At 48.2% G+C, this 26,059-nt stretch overlaps 2 protein-coding genes across 5 annotated transcripts in view; one reads left to right on the top strand and one right to left on the bottom strand.

Annotated features, from left to right (window-relative positions):
- VWA2 (von Willebrand factor A domain containing 2) overlaps window positions 1–3,958 on the top strand; it is a 29,613-nt gene extending 25,655 nt beyond the window's left edge. For both annotated transcript variants that reach the window (XM_044300039.1, XM_044300040.1), the window contains 2 exons: window positions 1,447–1,569; window positions 1,783–3,958. In XM_044300039.1, the coding sequence (XP_044155974.1) occupies window positions 1,447–1,569; window positions 1,783–1,895 (236 nt within the window). In that variant the 3' untranslated portion in view covers window positions 1,896–3,958. The remainder of the gene's footprint in view (window positions 1–1,446; window positions 1,570–1,782) is intronic.
- A 219-nt stretch (window positions 3,959–4,177) lies between these two features.
- Window positions 4,178–26,059, bottom strand: part of AFAP1L2 (actin filament associated protein 1 like 2) — a 119,959-nt gene continuing 98,077 nt past the window's right edge. For all 3 annotated transcript variants that reach the window (XM_044300035.1, XM_044300037.1, XM_044300038.1), the window contains 7 exons: window positions 24,491–24,599; window positions 13,669–13,872; window positions 13,341–13,455; window positions 12,137–12,298; window positions 7,650–7,840; window positions 5,401–5,520; window positions 4,178–4,843 (listed from right to left, as the gene is read on the bottom strand). In XM_044300035.1, coding sequence (XP_044155970.1) covers window positions 4,817–4,843; window positions 5,401–5,520; window positions 7,650–7,840; window positions 12,137–12,298; window positions 13,341–13,455; window positions 13,669–13,872; window positions 24,491–24,599 — 928 coding nt within the window. In that variant the 3' untranslated portion in view covers window positions 4,178–4,816. The remainder of the gene's footprint in view (window positions 4,844–5,400; window positions 5,521–7,649; window positions 7,841–12,136; window positions 12,299–13,340; window positions 13,456–13,668; window positions 13,873–24,490; window positions 24,600–26,059) is intronic.

Genomic DNA, 26,059 nt, shown 5'->3' with positions numbered 1-26,059 from the left:
CTATCCTGTGTGATACTGTCTGCTGAGCTGTGTATCTAATCCTATCCTGTGTGATACTGTCTGCTAAGCTGTGTATCTAATCCTATCCTGTGTGATACTGTCTGCTGAGCTGTGTATCTAATCCTATCATGTGTGATACTGTCTGCTGAGCTGTGTATCTAACCCTATCCTGTGTGATACTGTCTGCTGAGCTGTGTATCTAATCCTATCCTGTGTGATACTGTCTGCTAAGCTGTGTATCTAATCCTATCCTGTGTGATACTGTCTGCTGAGCTGTGTATCTAATCCTCTCCTGTGTGATACTGTCTGCTGAGCTGTGTATCTAATCCTATCCTGTGTGATACTGTCTGCTGAGCTGTGTATCTAATCCTATCCTGTGTGATACCGTCTGCTGAGCTGTGTATCTAATCCTGTCCTGTGTGATACTGTCTGCTGAGCTGTGTATCTAATCCTATCCTGTGTGATACTGCCTGCTGAGCTGTGTATCTAATCCTATCCTGTGTGATACTGTCTGCTGAGCTGTGTATCTAATCCTATCCTGTGTGATACTGTCTGCTGAGCTGTGTATCTAATCCTCTCCTGTGTGATACTGTCTGCTGAGCTGTGTATCTAATCCTATCCTGTGTGATACTGTCTGCTGAGCTGTGTATCTAATCCTATCCTGTGTGATGCTGTCTGCTGAGCTGTGTATCTAATCCTATCCTGTGTGATACTGTCTGCTGAGCTGTGTATCTAATCCTATCCTGTGTGATACTATCTGCTGAGCTGTGTATCTAATCCTATCCTGTGTGATACTGTCTGCTGAGCTGTGTATCTAATCCTATCCTGTGTGATACTGTCTGCTGAGCTGTGTATCTAATCCTATCCTGTGTGATACTGTCTGCTGAGCTGTGTATCTAATCCTATCCTGTGTGATACTGCCTGCTGAGCCGCGTATCTAATCCTATCCTGTGTGATACTGTCTGCTGAGCCGTGTATCTAATCCTATTCTGTGTGATACTGTCTGCTGAGCTGTGTATCTAATCCTATCCTGTGTGATACTGTCTGCTGAGCTGTGTATCTAATCCTATCCTGTGTGATACTGTCTGCTGAGCTGTGTATCTAATCCTATCCTGTGTGATACTGTCTGCTGAGCTGTGTATCTGATCCTATCCTGTGTGATACAGTCTGCTGAGCTGTGTATCTAATCCTATCCTGTGTGATACTGTCTGCTGAGCTGTGTATCTAATCCTATCCTGTGTGATACTGCCTGCTGAGCTGTGTATCTAATCCTATCCTGTGTGAGACGGTCTGCTGAGCTGTGTATCTAATCCTCTCCTGTGTGAGACAGTCTGCTGTATCTAATCCTATCCTGTGTGAGACGGTCTGCTGTATCTAATCCCGTCATGTGATACATTGTTGCAGCCTCTGGGATTGTTGTTACATTTGGATCTTTGTGATTTTCAGAGGCGAAGACGAAGGTGAACCTGTGTTTGCCGAGTCCCTGTGTGAACGGGGGGCTGTGCATCCTGGGAGACGGCAGCTACCGCTGTGAGTGCGATGGATGGGACGGGCCGCACTGCGAGACACGTAAGGATCGCCGCTGATTGTGCTGCGCAGGCGAATACTATCTACTGCTCCCTGCTTTTAGCCGTTTCAGTCCCGGGACCCCTAATATCTGGCATGGTACGGGGAGGGGGCAGCCTTGGCGCTTTATGTTCAGTAATACCCCCTTCACTATCCCGCGCCGCGTCTCCTGTTCACGTCTCGTAAGTAGATTTTCTGTGACGTTGTCTTCTGCAGGAATCCTTCGAGGAGACGTCCAGTGGCCACTGGGATTACAGAGTAAAAACCAGAGGCAGCGGCACTCATCCGCATCGCAGAGACGGCTCAGGCGCCATAACCTCAGCGCATAGCCAGGAACCTACCATTACTGACACCCTGCAGAGTGGAGGCGGCTTTACTCCATCAGCAGCTGACAAGCACTGACCTCACCGACCCACAGCCAGTGTAATGCCGCTGAGTGGTCACCAGAGGGCAACCAATCAGAGCCTGACGATGCGTCGTAACCACGGTGGCATTCCTGGCGCCTGATCATCTGGCTCCGGACTGCTGTAAATATTATAAAACAGTGAGCGCTGGTTCTGAGGTGGAAAGTGCAGCCATATTGGTCATTTGCTGTGACAACCAATATGGCCGCACTTCCTCCCAGTATGGCCGCCATAATGATGGGGCTGCGGCCGAGGCTGTGACTGTATAGATTCATATCTGAAGCTTGGTGGTCATAGTGCAAGACCAGGGACGCCTTTACTGATCTCACATCCGGAGCTGAATTCAGAATTCTGCCCAGAAATACCATGTGCTCCGCTGTCCAGCAGTGTGGAGACGGAGTTACTCTTTAGCACCACCACATTACCCACAATGCACCACAGGAACGTAATCCCCACAGAACCAATACACCAGCAGGGGCCACTGGAGAGAGTGAGGCCCTGCAGCCTGAGCGCTAACCGATAACCGCAGCTCTGGATGTGACTGGAATATAAGACATGACAGAAAATGAGAATTGTAAATGTAGCTTTGTATGTGACTAGAGAATAAGACAAGATGTAAAAGTAAAATTGTGACTGCTGCATTGTATGTGAACAGAGAACTACATATGTTAAAGTAGAATTATTACTGCAGCTCTAAATAATTGCAGAATTGTGAATGCAGATCTGGCTGTAAATAGAAGAAAAGTAATGGTGTAAAAGAATTGTGAGTGCATCTCTGGATGTGACTGGAGTATAAGACAGTGTAACATGAGAAGCGTTAACGCAGCTCTGGATGTGACTAGAGTATTAGATATGTTCTAGTCACATCCAGAGCTGCATTCACTAGAGAAGGGATGGACAACCTGCGGCTCTCCAGCTGTTGCAAAACTACAACTCCCAGCATGCCCAGACAGCCTACTGCTATCAGCCCACAGCAGGGCATGGTGGGAACTGTAGCTTTACAACAGCTGGAGAGCCGCAGGTTGGCCAGCCCTGCACTAGAGTATAAGTCAAGATAAAAGATGTGAATAGGTAATGCAGCTCTGGATGTGACTGGAGAATAAGACAAGATGTTTCTTGGGATCAGTAAAGTAGGAAATGTATTCGTCTCCTCAGCCTTAGGACTTGTTGACAGGAACCTATGTGTTCCGTTTCCGTATTGCGGACCGCGTATGCGGATACACTGACACCATTCCGTGTGAATTCCGCATCACTGATGCGGACCTACTTGCTTCAATGGGTCCGCAAATCCAAAGATGCGAAATGGTGCGGAACACTACGCTACGGAAGCACTACGGAGCGCTTCCATGGGGTTCTGTTCCGTACTTTCATTCCGCAAAAAGATAGAACTTGCTCCATCTTTTTGCGGAAAGGAAGGATGCGGACCTATTCAAGTTGAATGGGCCTGGATCCGTCCCCAGAGCCTGCGCGAACGTCCCCGGTGCATTGGGGACCGCAAATTGCGGTGCCCAATGCACAGAACGGAGCACGTACGTTCGTGTGAACAAGCCCTTATATGGAGGACAAAAACCCTCACCGGATCAGGCGGAGCACATAACGCAGCGAGACCTCTGATGGCGGTAGAAGTTGCTGTTTTTTTAAATAAAGAGAATATTAGTTTTTTTTTTATATCATCAACATCAGTGACCAGAAGATGTGGAGTCTGACCGATGTATCATCACCCTCATCCTCCTCCTGGCAGTGCGGACGGTTCCGTCCTCTGTGTATTTATTAATATGGATTTGAATGTTTTTTCTATAAGAACACAAAGTAAATGTGAAAAATGTAGTGAAAACTGCGCAGATTTTATGTATCTTCCGCCATATTCTCAGAAATGGTGCCGTTCTGTATGAGGAGGTGCGTCCGCCATGGATCGGTAGCGGCCGCTCTGACGGTGACCTGCCTCCAGCTTCAGATTTATGTGATGAAAATACATTTTATTAACATTTCTTTGTGTTTCTTTTTGTATCAATTATAAATCATTACGTTTTCTCCATTCACATCCAGAGCTGCTGTCAGAACTGTGCTATAGTTATCTCAGCGCCCACAATGCTCTACAGTAATAAGAAATGTTGATGCAGCTCCGGCTGTGACTGGAGTTTTCCTTTAAGGTGTCTGAGCACAGGTCATGTGACCGGTAGTAGAATCCTCTATAAATGACGATCCGATCACATTTCAGGTTTATGTTTCATTATAAAATACTTTCCATCTTTAAGCCCCAAGAACGGCGATTCATGACACTGCCCCGCGCTCACCGCCGCCGCCCTTATGGCAGCAGGAGACTCCACCCCTTAATGCCTGACGCGTTTCATGTGATTGTCGTCTTTATGCCGTTTTCTTCTGTAACATCCCCGTTATGTGACAAGTACGTTTCCTGATGTGGGGCGCCGCTGCTCACCTCCACCCCTGCGCCCTAGAGTTCTCTTTCTACATCCCTCGTCATCGAAGCTGCAGTTCTCAGTTTGTTACAGACAGCAAGGAGTTAATTACTAAAACTGATAATATATTAATTGAGGCCCGTTCCTGCCCGCGGTGCGGCTCCAGAGTGAGGGCGACTTCGAGGGAAGCTCCGCCGCTCTGCATGAATTACATCCGATATGGCCCAGTCAGACGGGCAGAGGCGTCGCTTCTACTGCCACCTGGTGGTCACCCAGGGTATTGTCATGTGCAACATAAGAAGTGGTGGCCCCCATAGATGTAAGTCATAGGAGTCAGGCTTCGGGCCCTCTGTCCTGCGGGGGATAAAGTCCTGACATCTGATAAATAAAATGTCGTCTCTCAGTCCCGTAAGACGTCCGGCGGCCGCTCTAGCTCGCGCCTTTTTTTTCCCACTCCTGAAACAAAAAACAGAAATAGAAAAAGTTATTATTTCTCTTTAATTGATCTGATTCTGGGAAAGCTGGGTGAAAACCAACATGGCCTCTGACTCATGTCACCCATCTTTCCTAGGCTGCTGAAAGGCACGTCCCTCCCCACCTTCCTGCACTGAGGTGAACTTACAATGCAGGTGTGACTAAGGCTCTCAGCCATATATATATATATATCTTAGGGAATTGCACTGTTGGCAGTTTTCTTACAGGTGGAAATCAGACAGACAATTGCTTATTGCCCTTACAGAAGGCACTAATTACATGTGCAGTGGCCCCTGTGTGTATGATCATCTGCTCTCATCAGACAATTGCATAAGTAACAGTTCCCTAATATTGCTGTCAGCAGAATCATTCCAATAGGAATGCTTTATGGCAGTCTGGATTCTGCGGAGGTTGGAACTGGATTTGTCTGCTGCTTCTCTGCTCATAGAAGGAACACAAGCAGAAGCATGTTCAGGAATTGCCAGACCTGCAATTGTCTAATCACATGTATAACGGCAGATGCTTGTCTTGTGGTTCACCTTAGCTTTCTGCAGGACAGTGCCTTTCCCAGTGGTCATGATGGACAGCGGGCGGCTCTTCAGTGCGAAGGCGGCGTTCACGGGTGACTCCAGGATGTGGGCCGCGCTGTTACCCCTAACCTGAGAACGGGAAAAGGGCGATGTCACAAATTGAGCTTAACCACTGTGTAATGAAAAGCTATGCTGTTTTCAAGATCTCTGCTTGCTTTAAGTAAATGGCAATATTTGCAGCCAGAGACTGAAAGGCAAGCAGAGCTCTTAACAATTGTAAGGAATTGAAGCACAACATATTTGACGAAGTAGAAGAACTTTACATTATGCAAAAAATTCTGGGGGTCATTTATTAAGATCGGCGTTTTAGATACCGGTGGATCCGCCGAAGTTGTGTAGAGGCGCTCTCCCCGCCCACCACACCCACTTTTTAGATCTGACAAGAGCGAGGAAAAGTCGCATATAGGCGTATTTCTGAATAGTAAATGACCCCCTCTGTTTCTGGGGAAGCTGGGTGCTGATGCCACATTGAGCACCAGCACAATTCATTGGTGGAGGTCACTGCTACACTACATACATGTACTGGATGGGCTGTCTGGGTGGGCAGGCTCTATATACAAACGCCGCAGGGGCTGTCCGGGCTCTATATACATACGCCGCAGGGGCTGTCCGGGCTCTATATACATACGCCGCAGGGGCTTTCCGGGTGGGCTCTATATACATACGCCGCAGGGGCTTTCCGGGTGGGCGTTGTCTATATACATACACCAGGAACCCGTCCAGGTGGGCAGGGTCTATCTACATACACTGGAGGACCCGTCCAGGTGGGCTCTATATACAAACGCCGCAGGGGCTTTCCAGGTGGGCTCCATAAACATACACTGGAGGACCTCTCCAGGTGGGCGGGCTCTATAAACATACACCGGAGGACCCGTGCAGGTGGGCGGGGTCTATATACATACACCAGAGGACCTAACCAGGTGGGCGGGCTCTATAAACACACCGGAGGACTCGTCCAGGTGGGCATTGTCTATATACATACACCAGGAACCCGTCCAGGTGGGCAGGGTCTATCTACATACACTGGAGGACCCGTCCAGGTGGGCTCTATATACAAACGCCGCAGGGGCTTTCCAGGTGGGCTCGATAAACATACACCGGAGGACCTCTCCAGGTGGGCGGGCTCTATAAACATACACCGGAGGACCCGTGCAGGTGGGCGGGGTCTATATACATACACCAGAGGACCTATCCAGGTGGGCGGGCTCTATAAACACACCGGAGGACTCGTCCAGGTGGGCGGGGTCTATATATATATACACCAGAGGACCTAACCAGGTGGGCGGGCTCTATAAACACACCGGAGGACTCGTCCAGGTGGGCATTGTCTATATACATACACCAGGAACCCGTCCAGGTGGGCAGGGTCTATCTACATACACTGGAGGACCCGTCCAGGTGGGCTCTATATACAAATGCCGCAGGGGCTTTCCAGGTGGGCTCCATAAACATACACCGGAGGACCTCTCCAGGTGGGCAGGCTCTATAAACATACACCGGAGGACCCGTGCAGGTGGGCGGGGTCTATATACATACATCGGAGGACCTCTCCAGGTGGGCGGGCTCTATAAACATACACCGGAGGACCCGTGCAGGTGGACAGGCTCTATAAACATAAACATAGACTGGAGGATCCGTGCAGGTTGGAGGGGTCTATATACATACACCAGAGGACCTCTCCAGGTAGGCGGGCTCTATAAACATACACCGGAGGACCCGTGCAGGTGGACGGGCTCTATAAACATACACCGGAGGACCCGTGCAGGTGGGCAGGGTCTATATACATACATCGGAGGACCTCTCCAGGTGGGCGGGCTCTATAAACATACACCGGAGGACCCGTGCAGGTGGACGGGCTCTATAAACATAGACTGGAGGATCCGTGCAGGTTGGTGGGGTCTATATACATACACCAGAGGTCCTCTCCAGGTGGGTGGGCTCTATAAACATACACCTGAGGACCCGTGCAGGTGGACGGGCTCTATAAACATATACCGGAGGACCCGTGCAGGTGGGCGAGGTCTATATACATACACCGGAGGACCCGTGCAGGTTGGCGGGCTCTATAAACATACACCGGAGGACCCGTGCAGGTGGGCGGGCTCTATAAACATACACCGGAGGACCCGTGCAGGTGGGCGGGCTCTATAAACATACACCAGAGGACCCGTGCAGGTGGGCGAGGTCTATATACATACACCGCAGGGGCTGTCCAGGTGGGCGGGCTCCACTGCTGTCCCCAGGGTGACGGGCCCCTGCTCTGCCTTCCTCAGGTTCTCCTTCACCTCCACGATCTGCAGCTCCAGATCCACCCTCTGGTTCTCGCGCAGTTTACATTCTTCCTCTTTGCTCTTCAGCTTTTCCTCCAGGACGGGAAGAAGGTTCTTATCTGAGAAAAGAGGCCGAAATGAGGGAACCGCTCCATGTTCACTGCCTGCGTTAGGTGCAATCGATTGCTCTTTGTTATCAGCCGTGCACCTCAGAAGGGCCCCATCCTCTGTCTTCTCATCGTTGGCCGTGCAACCGGATAAAATCTATTGTTTCTTGCTGTCATTCGTTTCAGGATGCAGAGAGGCGGAGTATAAGACAAGATCGAAGGTAATATAGAATGAAGAGAAATAGCGGCACTCACCAGTGTGGTCAAAGAAAGTTTGCAGCTTTATTGTAATCCACAGTAACATCAGGCAGTGGGGGAGAGGCAGTTCACAGCACGCATAGATCAGCGGCGGCCGTTTCGCGCTAAATGCGCTTCATCAGGCTGAACGTCGATGCGTGCAGGTGCACTGCTCCTTTTTAAATGCCGGCGTGAGCTGCTGCCATGGAAACTGACAACTCAGGTCACGTCCGCACTAAGGAGATAATTAAAACAACGTATATATTAAAACAATATACAAATAATGCGTATGCAATAGCCAAAGGGTGCGCACATATAGAACAGAAAAGAGGGGGAAAAAAAGCCCGAGGAGAGCTGGAATCCAGACTACCTGAAACCTTAATGGACGCCTTTGAAAAGAAATTAAGCAAAAAATTAACTGTCATACAAGCAGAGGTGAAAGAACGAAAAAGAGATAAATTTGTAAGAGACAAACAAGATTATGACACCGGCACCATCTTTAACTGGAATACTGGGAAAAGATTTAATAAAAGACAACAAAGGAAGAAAATCCCTCGACGCCAGAATAATGACTACTGGACAACAGATTCCGACTCCAGTATTTCGGACGATCCCGGTCATCTACCAGCCAATCCTGCAAGAGAGCCATGTGACCCTTTAGGAAAAGGATCAGAAGAGGAGGGAGAAAGAACAGGAAAAACAACAGGGGTCAGGAAATCGGGAAGAGAGAAGAAACAAGTCTCCTGGAGGAAGTAGATAACCTCCTCCACCCAGAGGAAAATCTAGTGATCAATTTATCTGGTCACCTGTTACCACCTGGGTGTTTTAAAGTCCTGAATAAAGGACTTGGTTACAGCTTAACCGAAAAATTTGATCCCGCAACCTTTGAGGTCGATCTGTTCAAAGCTACTCGCAAGCTTTACCTGCACAAGCTTTTCAAAGACATCCCACAGAAGTTAGCCACAACATTGGGAGAATCACCACTTCAGATGGACTCTGGGGCCTTCCAAATATCTAATAAATTGAGTGAAGAGGAACAAGCCTGCCTAGCATTCCTAACTGGAATGGATACCACTGAGGCATCCTCTTGCGATGCGTCCGTTGTACCATTTAGTGGTGGAGTTAGATCCACTTTTTGCCCCCCTATGCCCGCTGGGAGTAGCATCGATATCTTCCAATACCAAGTCATGAGGGATATTAAAGCGGTAATATATTCCACCGCCCAACCTAACATCACTAGCGAGGAACAAAAAGCCCTACAATGGCTACGTTCACAAGAAGATGTAATAGTGAAACCAGCGGACAAGGGGGGCAATGTAGTCCTCATGTCCAGAGAATTCTATGTCAACGAAGCCCACAGACAATTGGGTGATACTGGGGTATATGAAAGGTTACGGGGGGACCCCTTGCCGAATACCCAGTTGTTGCTACAATCCCTCGTCAAGAAATATGTAGGGATTGGTTTTCTACCCAAAAACCTGTTGGAAAAACTCGTCCCGCTCTCACCAGCCAAACCTTCATGGTATTTTCTTCCGAAAATCCACAAGTCACTGAGCCACCCCCCGGGACGTCCCATCGTCGCGGGGATTGGCTCGGTGACTGAGCCTCTATCCAAGTACCTGGACTGGCTGTTGAGACCGGTACTCAGTAGCGCCCCCGCCTACCTCAGGGACACCAATGACTTTTTATTGGCCCTGAAAGAAATCTGTTGGCAGAAGAATTATCATTTGGTATCCCTCGATGTGGAAAGCCTCTACACCCGCATCCCTCATGATGCCGGTGTAGAGGCGGTCCTTGACATCGTGGCGAACCTAGGTAAGAGCCCTATATATTGTGAGTTTGTAGGGGAGGCGCTCAAATTTGTTTTAACTAACAACATATTCCAATTTGATGGCGAGTGGTTTAGACAAAAACTCGGCACGGCTATGGGGACCCCCGTCTCCTGCACCTTCGCCAATATGTACCTTTCCAGACTAGAGGACAGGTATGTTTATTCTGTCAACAATCCTTTTCTGTCTAAATTGAAGACATACCTACGGTTTGTAGATGATATATTCATAGTCTGGGAAGGTACAGAGGAAGAGTGCAATCATTTCGTTGAATATATGAATAAAAATGACATGGGTATGACCTTCACCGTAAACTTTGGAGGAGATAAACTGGAATTCCTGGATGTGGCTGTCTTGGTGGAAGGCGACGAGTTGGTCACGGAGGGCTTCCGAAAGCCCACGGCGACCAACTCCTTGCTCCACCACGACAGCTTCCATCCAGAGAGTGTCAAAAAAGCCGTTCCATACGGACAATTCATCAGACTTAGACGTATAAACAGCAGAGATAGTGGTTACCGTAGACAGGCTAATGACCTCAAACAACGTTTAATGAAGAGAGGCTACCCTGAAAATACACTCAACAAAGATATGGAAAAAGTAGAGGAAAATTTCTCACAAGATTATCTCTTGAGGGGTGAGAACAGGAGAAAGGAAAAAGGTGCAGATTCAGTCAGAAGTAGTAGATTTGCGTTCTCCTTTAAATACAGCCCTATGGCTGACCGTATCCGATCAGTCATATTTAAAAACTGGGATGTTTTAAGGAGGGACGCAACTCTAAATGAGCTGACAGGACAGAGACCCTTTATCTCCTTTAGAAGGAGTCACACTGTCAAGGACAAAATTGTCAGAAGTAGGCTCCAAAAAGATAGCAGGAAAAACTGGCTCAAAAGTAATCTACCTAATGGTAATTACAGATGTGGAAACTGTTCACTTTGCACCAATAACTCGCAGAAAAAGATCATTGAATTTGCCGGTATACGGCATGTAGTCAATACTTTTATCAATTGCCGGAGTACTCATGTAGTTTACTTATTGTTGTGCACTTGTGGACGGTTTTACATCGGTAAAACCATTAGATGTCTCTTCGAACGGATAAGAGAACACTTTAATTCTATCAAAACTGGCAAAGGCTGCCCGAGACTGATAGAACACATTAGAAGCATTCACAACGGTGATACGAAGTGTATCTCTTTCTCCGGGTTGGAAGTCGTGTCCACGCCCCCTCAAGGGGGAGATAGACACCGCCTCTTGCTACAGAGAGAAGCAAAATGGGTATTACGTACAGGAGCCCTAGGGGAATTAGGACTCAATGACAGAAATGATTTAAGTCCGTTTCTGTAATATCCCAAATATGCAGGCTTTTTTTCCCCCTCTTTTCTGTTCTATATGTGCGCACCCTTTGGCTATTGCATACGCATTATTTGTATATTGTTTTAATATATACGTTGTTTTAATTATCTCCTTAGTGCGGACGTGACCTGAGTTGTCAGTTTCCATGGCAGCAGCTCACGCCGGCATTTAAAAAGGAGCAGTGCACCTGCACGCATCGACGTTCAGCCTGATGAAGCGCATTTAGCGCGAAACGGCCGCCGCTGATCTATGCGTGCTGTGAACTGCCTCTCCCCCACTGCCTGATGTTACTGTGGATTACAATAAAGCTGCAAACTTTCTTTGACCACACTGGTGAGTGCCGCTATTTCTCTTCATTCTATATTACCTTCGATTTGAATCTCGCTCTCACAGCTGAGCACCGCCGCCTGTGTGTGTCCTCCCCAGCCATATACCGCATTGGATTCTGGCACGCTGAGCCGCTGCGAGTGGTGCCGCCCCCTATCTCGTTTTTGCTATAAGACAAGATATCAGCATGAACTTCCCTGCCCCCCATGATCCCTACGATGTCACATATCCCCGGTGCTGAGACATTTACATCCAGCTGACCGGCTCCGTGTGGTCGGGATAGGCCGAGTACTTCCATAAAGTGCCCTTTACATAACTGGTCCTGACCTAACACTTCTCACAGCTGAAGGTTTGTTACAGTTGTATCCAATGTAGTCAATCATCTGTGAGCAAAGTAGTGGGACTCCAGACTGATACACGTTACTTGCACTGATACATTGTAACAAACAGATCTGTGCTGCTGATGTGTGTACCTCGGAGAGTATTGTCTAGACTGATACACTGTAACAAACCCTCAGCTGCCAGGTTATCCCAGGTATAGTGATGGATGAGGGTGCTCGGGTACCTGTGCAGGTGGCAATGCTTTCTTTCAGCTCGCGCCTTTCCTTGCGGAGTTGCGCCAGCTGCAGGCGGATCTCCTCCCTCTCTCTCTCCAGCTTCTCTTTCACCTCTGTGAATCTTCTGGCTTCGGCCTCGGTGCGGTTCTTCCCCAGTTTGGTTTCAATGGCTGAAAACAGAGAGAGAAGGAAGTAAATCCACAATGTAGGACCTTGTTCACACTGGGGTCACCCCCCGGCTTCTGGACAGCGGCTCAGCCTGTGTCATCTGGATCCTGGGCCCAGGTCACCACTACACCCCTGTTCCCGCTAAGTCACGCGGCTCGCGCCCCTTCATCACATGAGGCCGCTGGATTATCATTTTCAGATGTAAAACCTGATGCAACATTATGAGCCACAAATCCACCAATATTTGTTGCATTTTACGCCACATTCTAGACCTAATCACATTAGTAAATGTGATTTTCAAGATCACTGCTTGCTGTCAGGGAATAAAAACATTCTTCTTTACATACATCCAGAGGCAGAAATTGTGTCCAGTGTTGACCACCATCTTCCATATATGGGCCAAACCATTCCTATCAGGGGTATGCCATTCTGTTTAGGTTTGATAAGCGCCCCCTACAAACCCTGGTAATGCCCGTCTCATTGGCGCCATGTTCTCTGGTGCACCTCCAGTGTACATTATACTAAGGCTACTTTCACACTTGCGTTCAGGGCTCTGCTTGTGAGTTCCGTTTAAAGGCTCTCACAAGCGGCCCCGAACTGATCCGTCCAGCCCTACTGCATTCTGAATGGATGCGGATCCGCTCAGAATGCATCAGTCTGGCGGCGTTCAGCCTCCGCTCCGCTCAGCAGGCGGACACCTGAACGCTGCTTGCAGCCTGGCCGTGCGGAGGCAAACGGATCCGTCCAGACTTACAATGTAAGTCAATGGGGACGGATCCGTTAGAATTTTACACTATGGCTCAATTTTCAAACGGATCCGTCCCCCATTGACTTTCAATGTAAAGTCTGGACGGATCCGTCTGCAGCTACTTTCACACTTAGAATTTTTTCTACAATATAATGCAGACGGATCCGTTATGAACGGATCCCATTGTCTGCATTATATGAGCGGATCCGTCTGGGCGGATCCGCTCTGAACGCAAGTGTAAAAGTAGCCTTAGATGGTCTCCACCCGTCTGTCTCTGTAGCCGTGGTGCCGCTCACCTGGACTGGACACTTTGCTTCTCTCCACCTTGCATTTTCCCAGCAGCGGACTGGACACGGCACTGTTTGTTACCTGCAGATCCGGGGTCGCTTCTGCTGCACGGTGATTAACATCCTGTACAATGAAAATAACTATAATCAGGGTTTCCAGCCTGTAACTCTTAAACTTCAAACTGCAAAAGTACAACTCCCAGCATGCAGCTCTAAGGGCATGCTAGTAGTTGTAGTTTGGCATCACCCAACAGCACACAGACTGCAGCAGGGAGAGAAGGAGGATCTGCCAGATATAAGACCATCCTGGACCTGGTCCCTGATGTCCGGCTCTCACCTCTGGTGCAGGACCTGCCGCCTCTGGGTCTTTGCTTGGTTTCAGCTCCGGTTCCTTGTTGTTGGCCCCCTCTGGAGTGGGTGAGGGTGTCGGGGTCTCGCTCGCTATTTTCATGGCTGTATCGTGCACACAGTATTTTGCAGGTAACAGGTCCAGATAAGTGTTCTCCACTCCAGGCTGCACCTCGGCCCTGGGCTCTTCTTCCTGCGTGGAGATTGTGGTAAAGAAGCAACACTTTCTATGATCTGCTAATGACTGGACGACGCCTGTTCACTGCCCACGAGGTATTCCCACAAAACCGGCAGAGTTGCCATTCAAGGGTCTGGGAAAGCTTGGTGATTGGTTCATAATGGTGGCTTATACTTTGCACCCATTTTCCCAGAAACTCTTTTTAGCATTGCCACAAATGAGGGGTACGGCCGCCCAGCGCATCACAAACAGCAAAATCTGCAACACAGCTCAAATTATACTCCAGAGCTGCACTCACTATTCTGCTGGTGCAGTCACTGTGTACATACATTACTTATCCTGTACTGATCCTGAGTTACATCCTGTATTATACTCCAGAGCTGCACTCACTATTCTGCTGGTGCAGTCACTGTGTACATACATTACTTATCCTGTACTGATCCTGAGTGACATCCTGTATTATACTCCAGAGCTGCGCTCACTATTCTGCTGGTACAGTCACTGTGTACATACATTACTTATCCTGTACTGATCCTGAGTTACATCCTGTAATATACTCCAGAGCTGCACTCACTATTCTGCTGGTGCAGTCACTGTGTACATACATTACTTATCCTGTGCTGATCCTGTACATCCTGTATTATACTCCAGAGCTGCACTCACTATTCTGCTGGTGCAGTCACTGTGTACATACATTACTTATCCTGTACTGATCCTGAGTTACATCCTGTATTATACTCCGGAGCTGCACTCACTATTCTGCTGGTGCAGTCACTGTGTACATACATTACTTATCCTGTACTGATCCTGAGTTACATCCTGTATTATACTCCAGAGCTGCACTCACTATTCTGCTGGTGCAGTCACTGTGTACATACATTACTTATCCTGTACTGATCCTGAGTTACATCCTGTATTATACTCCAGAGCTGCACTCACTATTCTGTTGGTGCAGTCACTGTGTACATACATTACTTATCCTGTACTGATCCTGAGTTACACCCTGTATTATACTCCAGAGCTGCACTCACTATTCTGCTGGTGCAGTCACTGTGTACATACATTACTTATCCTGTACTGATCCTGAGTTACATCCTGTATTATACTCCAGAGCTGCACTCACTATTCTGCTGGTGCAGTCACTGTGTACATACATTACTTATCCTGTACTGATCCTGAGTTACATCCTGTATTATACTCCAGAGCTGCACTCACTATTCTGCTGGTGGTCACTGTGTACATACATTGCTTCTCCTGTACTGATCCTGAGTTACATCCTGTATTATACTCCAGAGCTGCACTCACTATTCTGCTGGGGCAGTCACTGTGTACATACATTACTTATCCTGTACTGATCCTGAGTTACATCCTGTATTATACTCCAGAGCTGCACTCACTATTCTGCTGGTGCAGTCACTGTGTACATACATTGCTTCTCCTGTACTGATCCTGAGTTACATCTTGTATTATACTCCAGAGCTGCACTCACTATTCTGCTGGTGCAGTCACTGTGTACATACATTACTTATCCTGTACTGATCCTGAGTTACATCCTGTATTATACTCCAGAGCTGCACTCACTATTCTGCTGGTGCAGTCACTGTGTACATACGTTACTTATCCTGTACTGATCCTGAGTTACATCCAGTATTATACTCCAGAGCTGCACTCACTATTCTGCTGGTGCAGTCACTGTGTACATACATTACTTATCCTGTACTGATCCTGAGTTACATCCAGTATTATACTCCAGAGCTGCACTCACTATTCTGCTGGTGCAGTCACTGTGTACATACATTACTTATCCTGTACTGATCCTGAGTTACATCCTGTATTATACTCCAGAGCTGCACTCACTATTCTGCTGGTGCAGTCACTGTGTACATACATTACTTATCCTGTACTGATCCTGAGTTACATCCTGTATTATACTCCAGAGCTGCACTCACTATTCTGCTGGTGCAGTCACTGTGTACATACATTACTTATCCTGTACTGATCCTGAGTTACATCCTGTATTATACTCCAGAGCTGCACTCACTATTCTGCTGGTGCAGTCTCTGTGTACATACATTACTTATCCTGTACTGATCCTGAGTTACATCCTGTATTATACTCCAGAGCTGCACTCACTATTCTGCTGGTGCAGTCACTGTGTACATACATTACTTATCCTGTACTGATCCTGAGTTACATCATGTATTATACTCCAGAGCTGCACTCACTATTCTGCTGGTGCAGTCACTGTGTACATACATTACTTATCCTGTACTGATCCTGAGCCTTGCCGCGCCAGGCAGAAACGGCGCGAACGTGGAAAAGTGCTAGAGCACAAACTTATGACATAGATTCGGAGAACGAATCTGACATGGAGGCTTATGCGGAGGCAGGTGACCACTCTGATGGAGAGTTGGAGAAGGAACAGGAGTTTCCAGGTACCTCAGGCCCTAGGCCTTCCACATCTGGGTCCGTGGGCGCATCCACCTCTGCCCCTAACTCGGCTTCTAGCCTGGTGGATCCCTCTGGCAACCCTCTTTTTGACCCTGATGCCCTTCACCACCCTAGGTCGGCGGAGTGGATGCCTGTAGCTCATGTGAGCGACTACCTGGAGCATTGGGTGCGCCGTCCTCTCAGCAAAGAGGCGCGCAGTAAGCTCCGTGCGGAATGCCCCAGACCATTAATCCCTAACAAGGTCTGCGAAACGCCAGCTGTGGATCAAAAGATGACACAGTTCTTGGCCAAAACCGGCTGGAACCCCCGTAAGGGGCTAGATTCCGCTATAAAGAGTTGTCAGGACAAGCTCCTCGACATTTTTGGCCCCCTAGCCAAAATTTTTGAGATGGCCGAATCGGCCAAAGTGGACGGCTCTCCGGTTGACCCGGAGGAGCTTACTGGCTGGATTCAAAGAGCCATTTGCATTGCGGGCAGCACTAACTCCTCCCTGTCCATTGAAAGGCGTAAAGCCATCCTTTTTAAAATCGACCCAAAATTGGCCAACTTGGCCCTCACTGAGACAGGGAAGGAGGCTCAGGGTCAACTGTTCGGGGATTCCTTCATTAAGGACCTCAGCAGGTACGTTGGAGCATTTACAGCTTTGGACAAGGCCCAGTCATCCATGAAAAGGGTATTTCAGGGACGGGTCTCCACTAGGGCCGGCAGTGGTAGGGGCCGTCTGTCCGGCCGCTCCAGTTATCAAGCCCGCAGCTCGGGCAGAGGCTCCTTCAACCAGAGGCCTCCTTTCCAGGACCAAAGGAATCCCCCCTCATTCTTCCCGGCCAGAGGCGGCCAATGGCGTTCCAGGTCGGTCAGAGGGAATCCGAGCTACAGAAAATCTTTCGGTAAGTCTTTCCCCAGTGGGGACTTCTTCCACCCCTCGCGTAGGGGGCAGACTCCGTCTATGTTCCCACGTTTGGTCCAACATCACATCAGACCCATGGGTGCTGATCACTGTGCAGGGGTTCCACATAGAACTTACGGGTTCCCCAGAGTTCGTCCTTTCTCCCCCGCCCCTGGCGCTACCGGACAGGGAGCTAGTGGACATAGAACTTTTTTCCCTCTTGCACAAGGGTGCGATAGAAAGGGCCCCTCCTACCCGAAGGGGCGTTCTCAGCCACATTTTTCTAGTTCAGAAAAAAGGGGGTCAATTCCGTCCGGTCATAAATCTCCGTGCACTGAACTCTGTGGTGCGCTACCGCCACTTCAAGATGGAGGGGATTCACCTCCTTCGGGACTTGCTGATTCCAGGGGACTGGATGGTGAAGCTGGATCTCAAAGATGCCTATCTGACGGTTCCGGTGGCCTCCTCCTCCAGGGACCTTCTTCGCTTCCTGTGGAAGGGCGAAGTGTGGCGCTTCACTTGCCTACCGTTCGGCCTTTCCTCGGCTCCTTGGTGCTTCACCAAGTTACTGCGCCCAGTCATGGCCTGGCTGCGGAGTCGGGGGGTGCGTCTTGTCATATACCTGGACGACATCCTCATTATGCACCAATGTCAGCAGTCTCTGTTACAACACCTCCAGTGGACCTCGGATCTGCTGACGAGTCTGGGTTTTCTACTCAATCTCGAGAAATCCTGTCTCACGCCGTCTCGGCGTATGGAGTTTCTGGGCTTCACGGTGGACTCTGTCGCGGAATCCCTCAGTCTTCCTGCGGAGAAGTTGCGGACGATACGCAAGGAGTTGAGACATGCTCTCTCGACTCCCTCCCTATCACTACGCCATCTGGCTCGCATCATTGGGCTATTAGCCTCCTCTATCCAGGCAGTCTTTCCCGCTCCACTCCATTATCGGGCTTTACAGCGTCTGAAGATCGCCCACCTCCGTGCCGGGGCCTCATTTGCAGACGCGGTGATTCTGGATCAGGAAGCTCAGGAGGAACTCCGTTGGTGGTTGAGCAATTTGGAAGCCTGGAACGGCAGAGCAATTTTCGGATTCCAACCGGAATTCACGGTGGAATCGGACGCGAGTCTCCAGGGCTGGGGGGCCCACTGCGAGGGTGTCTCCACTGGCGGTCGATGGTCGGAGTCCGAGACCCGTTTTCACATCAACGCTCTGGAACTTCTAGCGGGTTCGTTTGCCATCAGGAGTTTTACCAAGGGCATTGCTCATGCATGCATGCATCCGTCTACGCATGGACAACGTGTCGGCGGTCCGATACGTCAATCATCTAGGCGGCACTCAATCGGCCACCTTGGCCCGAAACGTGTCGGCGGTCCGATACGTCAATCATCTAGGCGGCACTCAATCGGCCACCTTGGCCCGACTGGCGAAGGATTTCTGGTCCTACTGTCTGTCCAGGGACATCATGGTTCAGGCGGAGTACCTTCCGGGTCTCGACAACTACCGAGCGGATTGGAGCTCCCGATGCTTCACGGACGGCAGCGACTGGAGGTTGAATCCGGAGATGTTCTCCATGATCTCGGACATCTGGGGTCCCTGTTCCATAGACCTCTTCGCGTCCCGTCTCAACGCTCACCTGCCCAGGTTCTTCAGCTGGCGTCCGGATCCGGAGGCAGAGGCGGTGGATGCGTTTCTCCAGGACTGGTCTGCAGCCCTACATTACGCATTTCCGCCGTTCGCCATGATTCCGAGGATGCTGCTACAGACTCGTCGTCAGGCGGCGGAATTGGTGGTGGTGATTCCCTTCTGGGGGTCTCAAGCCTGGTACCCGATTATCCTGGAACTCCTGGTGGATGTACCTCTCCTACTCCCGACGCGGACGGATCTCCTCCAGGACCCGCTGGGTGCCCCACATCCTCTCCTGGTCGACGGCTCCCTTCAACTTCTGGCGTGCCGAATCTCAGGACTCCAGGCGAGGTCGAGGGAGTTTCGGAGGCAACTAGACGCCTCCTGGACAACGCTTGGGCGCCCGGCACCCGAAAATCTTACCGGGCAGCTTGGGGATCTTGGGTTGGCTGGTGCATGGAACGGGACCTGGATCCCGTTTCGGCGTCTGTGACCCATTTATTGCAATTCCTGACGTCTCTTTTTGAAGCAGGGAAAGCTTATCGGACAATCAATTTGTTCCGTTCCGCGATTTCCTCGACTCATCAGGGTTTTGATGGCGTTCCTGCTGGTCAACACCCTTTGGTCTCTCGGCTTTTACGTGGCTCGCGTTTGGCTCGGCCTCCTCGGCCGCGTTTCACCGCTACGTGGGATGTCTCCCTGGTCCTGTCTTTTCTCTCGTCCTGGCCCGACAACGCGTCTCTTTCCCTCCGTCAGCTGTCGGCCAAATTGCTGACTCTTTTTTGCCTGATTTCCTGTAAGAGGGTCTCAGATGTTAGGGCTCTGGATCATGATGCCAGGTCCTTTACGCCCGAGGGTGTTACTTTTAACATCACACGGCGTACCAAGACCAATATTCGGTCGGTGTCCTATCCCAGTTTTCCGTCTTCTCCGGCGCTCTGTCCTGTAGTTTTGCCTGCGGGAGTATGAGTTGCGCACTCGGTCTCACCGTTCTGCGGACACTCCGCAGCTTTTCCTCTCTATTCGCCATCCCTTTGGCCCGGTGACCAGTCCCACTTTGGCGCGATGGATGAAGTGGGTCATGTCCCTTTCCGGGATTGATACGACGATCTTTACCGCTCACTCGGCCAGGGGCGCGGCTGCTACTGCCCTGGCAGTTTCGGGGGCTCGTTTGGAGGACATTCTGCGTCTGGCTGACTGGTCTAGGGCCACGACGTTCACAGAATTTTATTTCCGTCCTCCAACTCATGTGTTTTCAGCTATTATTGAGCAGCTTTGAACTTGCAATACGAAGCCTCCGTGTCTTGCTGTAAAACTAAATGATTTTCCTATTTCATGACGTAAAGTCATAGTTTTATTAAAGACACGGAGGCGAGTATTGCCCGCCCTGGGTTTCTCTTGCCCCCCCTATTGTTATATTATTATTGTTATTGACTATTCGTCTGTCTTTTATTGTTATTTATGACGTTTTGCCGTTCAGTTTTATTATGGTTTTGTTTCAGCGACCTTTTTGATGTGCGACCGTTATAGGGTCGAGATTGCGCATTTCGTACCCATGTGCTTACACTGGCTATATTATTTGTTCTGTTTCAGGTTGAGAACTCCTTGGCGGATGGCGTTCCGTGTTGTTCCAGGTTTCCTGAGATGTTCTTCAGTTGGAGGGACCAGAAGGGTCGGTGTCGGTTCCAGTTCCAGTTCGGTTCGTGTTCGGTTATGGTTGGCGGTTGGTGTCGTGGATTCAAAGAAAGAGGAAGATATGAGGAGGACACTGCTTATTATAGGATCTGTCAGGGGAGGGGCCTTGGTTGTTTTGATTATGTAAATTTTTCCTTTGCTGCTATTGGTGGAAGTAAAGAAGGAGAAAGCAATAGGAGCCTCCGTGTCTTTAATAAAACTATGACTTTACGTCATGAAATAGGAAAATCATTTAGTTACATCCTGTATTATACTCCAGAGCTGCACTCACTATTCTGCTGGTGCAGTCACTGTGTACATACATTACTTATCCTGTACTGATCCTGAGTTACATCCAGTATTATACTCCAGAGCTGCACTCACTATTCTGCTGGTGCAGTCACTGTGTACATACATTACTTATCCTATACTGATCCTGAGTTACATCCTGTATTATACTCCAGAGCTGCACTCACTATTCTGCTGGTGCAGTCACTGTGTACATACATTACTTATCCTGTACTGATCCTGAGTTACATCCAGTATTATACTCCAGAGCTGCACTCACTATTCTGCTGGTGCAGTCACTGTGTACATACATTACTTATCCTATACTGATCCTGAGTTACATCCTGTATTATACTCCAGAGCTGCACTCACTATTCTGCTGGTGGAGTCACTGTGTACATACATTACTTATCCTGTACTGATCCTGAGTTACATCCAGTATTATACTCCAGAGCTGCACTCACTATTCTGCTGGTGCAGTCACTGTGTACATACATTACTTATCCTGTATTGATCCTGAGTTACATCCTGTATTATACTCCAGAGCTGCACTCACTATTCTGCTGGTGCAGTCACTGTGTACATACATTACTTATCCTGTACTGATCCTGAGTTACATCCTGTATTATACTCCAGAGCTGCACTCACTATTCTGCTGGTGCAGTCACTATGTACATACATTACTTATCCTGTACTGATCCTGAGTTACATCCTGTATTATACTCCAGAGCTGCACTCACTATTCTGCTGGTGGAGTCACTGTGTACATACATCACTTATCCTGTACTGATCCTGAGTTACATCCTGTATTATACTCCAGAGCTGCACTCACTATTCTGCTGGTGGAGTCATGATTACAGTGAGACTGTGTGAGATGATTTTTGATACAGGTATCACCACCCCATCATTTTTTTCACGATTCAGAAGGAAAATGTCCTTTCCTATTAAGGGCTCTGTGCTGCCTGTTGCCGTATTGCGGACCGCATTTGCGGATCTGTAATACGTGAGCACCGTTCCGTGGCCATTCTGCATCACAGATGTGGACCCATTCATTTCAATGGGTCCGCAAATACGGAGATGCGGAATGTTGTGGAATGGAACACTACGGAGGGCTTTCTGGGGTTCTGTTCCGTGCTTCCACACCACAAAAAGATAGAACTTGCTCTACCTTTTTGGGGAACGGAAGGATCACGGACCCATCAAGTGAATGGTCTGTGATCCCCATGCGCCTGCCCCACGGACAGTACCCGGTCAGTGCGGACCACAGCACGGGCTTCACCCATTCGTGTGAATGAGCCCTAAGTCATATATTAGTTGTAATTCTGAATATGTGATATATATGATTGACTGTCAGAAACGCTCCGCAGGGTTCACCTCCGGAAAACTAAAAACCCGGATCCTGGAACATTTCACTGACATTTCTAATCAGAATAACCCAAACTAAAGCGCTCAGAGTTCTGGGCAGAGAGAGGGTCTTCAAACCCCCCGCGGTGGGGACAGGCGGCGGCTGCTGCACACCCGTGAGGCGCACTGGATCTTCCACCGTCACTCCCGTCTACCCCATGGTCTCGAGAAATATGATACATTACTGATTTTACATTATTATTGTATCCGGGCTGCGTAAAATATGGGGACATTCTATGCAAATCAAATACCTTCCACTTTAATTGGTTATAATGTAATATGTCGTATTAGTGACATTATGTTCCACGTATATTCTTATTTCTATCACATTGGTTTTTACGCTTTTGGTTTTACATCTATGGCGCTGGAGCGATGCGCGAACATGGCGCCGCTCGCATGTGCAGCAAGCGTCATGGCCTGCTGGTCTCTGCGGTTTCAAACAGCAGAGACCTGCAGCTAATTACCGTGACAGGCAATAATGCCGATCGCTGTAATTAAAGGCTTTACAAGCCATGATCAAGTGAGATCGCGGCATCTAAATGCGCGCCCCCTGCGGCCAATGGAGCTGTCGGTAGTTGCTCTGAATACTAGCAGCCTCGCTGACGAAGCTGATAGTATTCATGCTGCAATTCTTATTTTGGCCACCAGATGGCAGGCCAACATAAGAAATGAGCAATTTACAGTCAAACTCATTTTAAAAATCCCTGATTTTACAAAATAAAAAATAAAAAAACAGAATTTATAAGCTCATATATGAGCCTCAAAATCAATGCAAAAATGGAAAAAAATATAAAAAAATATATAAATAAAAGTTGAAATCACCCCACTTTCCGTATAATAATAATAATAAAATAATACAATAACAATAAATATAAACATTATGGGTATCACCACGACCGAAAATGCCTGTACTATTAAAATATTTTTAAAAAATCAAATACGGCGAATACTGTAATGGAAAAAAGGGTCAAAATGGACGATTTGTCATTTTTTCATTGCTTCTCTTACACCAAAAATGTAATAAAATGTGATCAAAAAGTCACACAGACTCCAAAATTCTATAAAAAAAAAACAGAGAGTGTCCCGCAAAAAATGAGCCCCCACACAGCTCAGGAGACATAAGTATAAAAAAGTTATGGGGGTCAGAATATGGTGATGTAAAAAAATATATATTTTTCTTTCAAAGTTTAAAGAGTAACTAAACTTTTACACTAACTTTTAATATGTTGTCCCTAACCCCTTCAAAAATCATTTTCTAATATATTTTATATATACTTTATTAATTTTCTATTTTTACCGTACTTTTTCATCCCTAAAGCGCACCATTCACTGGTACGCTAAAACTCAGTTCTCCCTACACCGCCGAGCTGTCAGCAGAGTATGGAGTACTCAGCATCGCAGGGAGTAGGGGAGGGAGGGAGGACTGCATGTCATGTCAGCTCTCTTAGCTGAGCGGAGCAGGCAGGGGCAGGAGCCCGCTCAGCTAACCCTGGCATAGTAGATGGGTACAGGTTACCCATGTGGTATGCCAGCAGTTAGTAATAGCCCAGGGAGCACCGGCAGGAGCAGCCATGAGCGCTTCTGCCTGTACTCCCTGCGATGCTGCGGCCCCATTTAGAAAATGAGTACTCCATACTCTGCTGACAGCTCGGCGGTGTAGAGAGAGCGGAGTTTTAGTGCACCAGTGAATGCTGCGCTTTACGGATGAAAAAGTACGGTAAAAATAGAAAATTAATAAAGTAAATTAGAAAATGATTTTTTAGGACAACATATTAAAAGTCAGCGTAAAGTTTAGTTACTCTTTACATTTATTTTTACACTATTTAGACGTACATACGATTGCAGCCCGCCACAGCCACCTAGCTCCAATACTTCAGGATCCCATAATTATGTTAAAACAAAGCCAGCCATTTATGGGATAAAAAAAGTTATGGCTCAAGGAAGATAGGGAATAAAAATGAAAACGCAAAAACCTCCGGTAGTGAAAGGGTTAATTTACTTCTGTTTTTGCCCTTGTCAGTTGTTCTCTGTGGAATATAAGGTCACCAGTTGCATCTTCTGCCCCTGATGATGGGGGGGGGGGGGGGGGGGCGGGGGGGGTGTATAGCCCCTGTATATACCTCGCTGTTTTCCATGCTAGTCACGAGTAAGACTGTAGAACGGTTGAAACGCGTTGCCGGATTATGGCGAAGCGCTTTCTGCCCGGGAATGCTTCTAACGTGCATCCTCAATAAAGCTGGAGATACTTCCCTACCCTCCAGTGCTGGACGAACTGTTTACGGAGCTCCACCCCTTCCATTACGTACCATTGTATCGGACACGTCGACATCATCGTACAGGTCGTCCTGCTGACTCCTCCCATTGCGCGGATTGTCGATGTACGTGTTCGGCTCCGAGTATTTTCTCTGCATTAAGCTGCAAAGATGAAGAGCGATTGTTCATAAGGCAGAAGACATTTAGTGGGACTTTAGTCGGTTGCGCCGGGGGAGGAGCTTATTCAGCACCAATGAGATCATCGGAAACCTCAATACAAAGTGGAAGCCCCCAGTGTTCCCTTACCAGTGTCGGGCAGCGTTATACCGGACGGACGGCGGTATGCAAACCATCCCCGTCACTGTGATCAGTTGGAGATGAAATGATCCCCAAAAGGATCAACGGTCAAAGGGTTTTCTGAGATTTTGATACTGATGACTGGTGTTGAGCGCATTGAGCTGCGGATCCGAGATCTGAAGTCAATTTGGTTTAAAAACTTCTCCTGTCTCTGTACAGCATTAAAATGGACGCGCGAATCCAACTTCGGATTACTGTTTTTAAAGTCGTAGATTTAAAACCCGAATTTTGCCCCCGCAAAACACATCTATTTTAATGCTGCACGGAGACAGGTCCCTGGACAATGTCACTACTAAGGTTTTGAACGGATCCACTTCAGATCTCGGATCCCAAGCTCGATTCGCTCAAGCCTGCTGATGGCCTCTCCTCAGGAGAGGTCATCGGTATCTGATCAGTGGGGGCCCAACACCCGGGGCCCCCCGCCGACCAGCTGTTTGAGAAGGCACTGGGCTCACAGTAACCCTGCAGTCTTCTCCAGCTTTTCCTAGGACGAGTGATGACACCTTCATGGGTCATTGAAGTGAATGGGGCTGCAATACCAAGCACAGCCACTATACAGTGTACGGCGCTGTGCTTGGTGTACTGTGTGAGAACTATACGGTGGCATTATGTGAATTCTTTAAAGGAGTAAGATGTGGATACCACCTATTATTTGGTTGCTGGTTTTATATGGGTTGCATATGGCAGTATAATGTTATTATGTAGGTTGTATATGTAAGTATGTGTGCTTTATATGGCAGTATAATGTTATTATGTGGGATGTATAGTACAGACCAAAAGTTTGGACGCACCTTCTTCTCATTCAAAGAGTTTTCTTTATTTTCATGACTATGACAATTGTAGATTCACACTGAAGGCATCAAAACTATGAATTATCACATGTGGAATTATATACATAACAAACAAGTGTGAAACAACTGAAAATATGTCATATTCTGGGGTCTTCACAGTAGACAAGAAAGGAGACAAAAAAACACAGCGCCTCATGTGTGGTACCGCCTTATAGACAATATAAATTTATGGTGCGTATTTCGCTTACCAGATTCTGTTGTGAACAGCAGCTGGATGAGCCTTAGCAGGTATATTTCCCCACCAGCATAAGGGGATGCCACGCTGCCGCCGGGGTCTATTCCTATCCCAAAGGTTCCAGGAAAGTCGATATGCAGAAAATCTTAAAAAGTTGTCAGACCACTATCCGGCGCTGCAGGCATAGAATTCAGTCCTTTAGATGAGTAAGATTCTTTTTATTTAAAGTCAACGCGTTT

The sequence above is a fragment of the Bufo gargarizans genome, chromosome 6, assembly GCF_014858855.1.
Source record: "Bufo gargarizans isolate SCDJY-AF-19 chromosome 6, ASM1485885v1, whole genome shotgun sequence".
Lineage (NCBI taxonomy): Eukaryota > Metazoa > Chordata > Amphibia > Anura > Bufonidae > Bufo > Bufo gargarizans.
The sequence above is the reverse complement of the archived record's forward strand: the minus strand, read 5'-3'. Positions and strand labels throughout refer to the sequence as shown.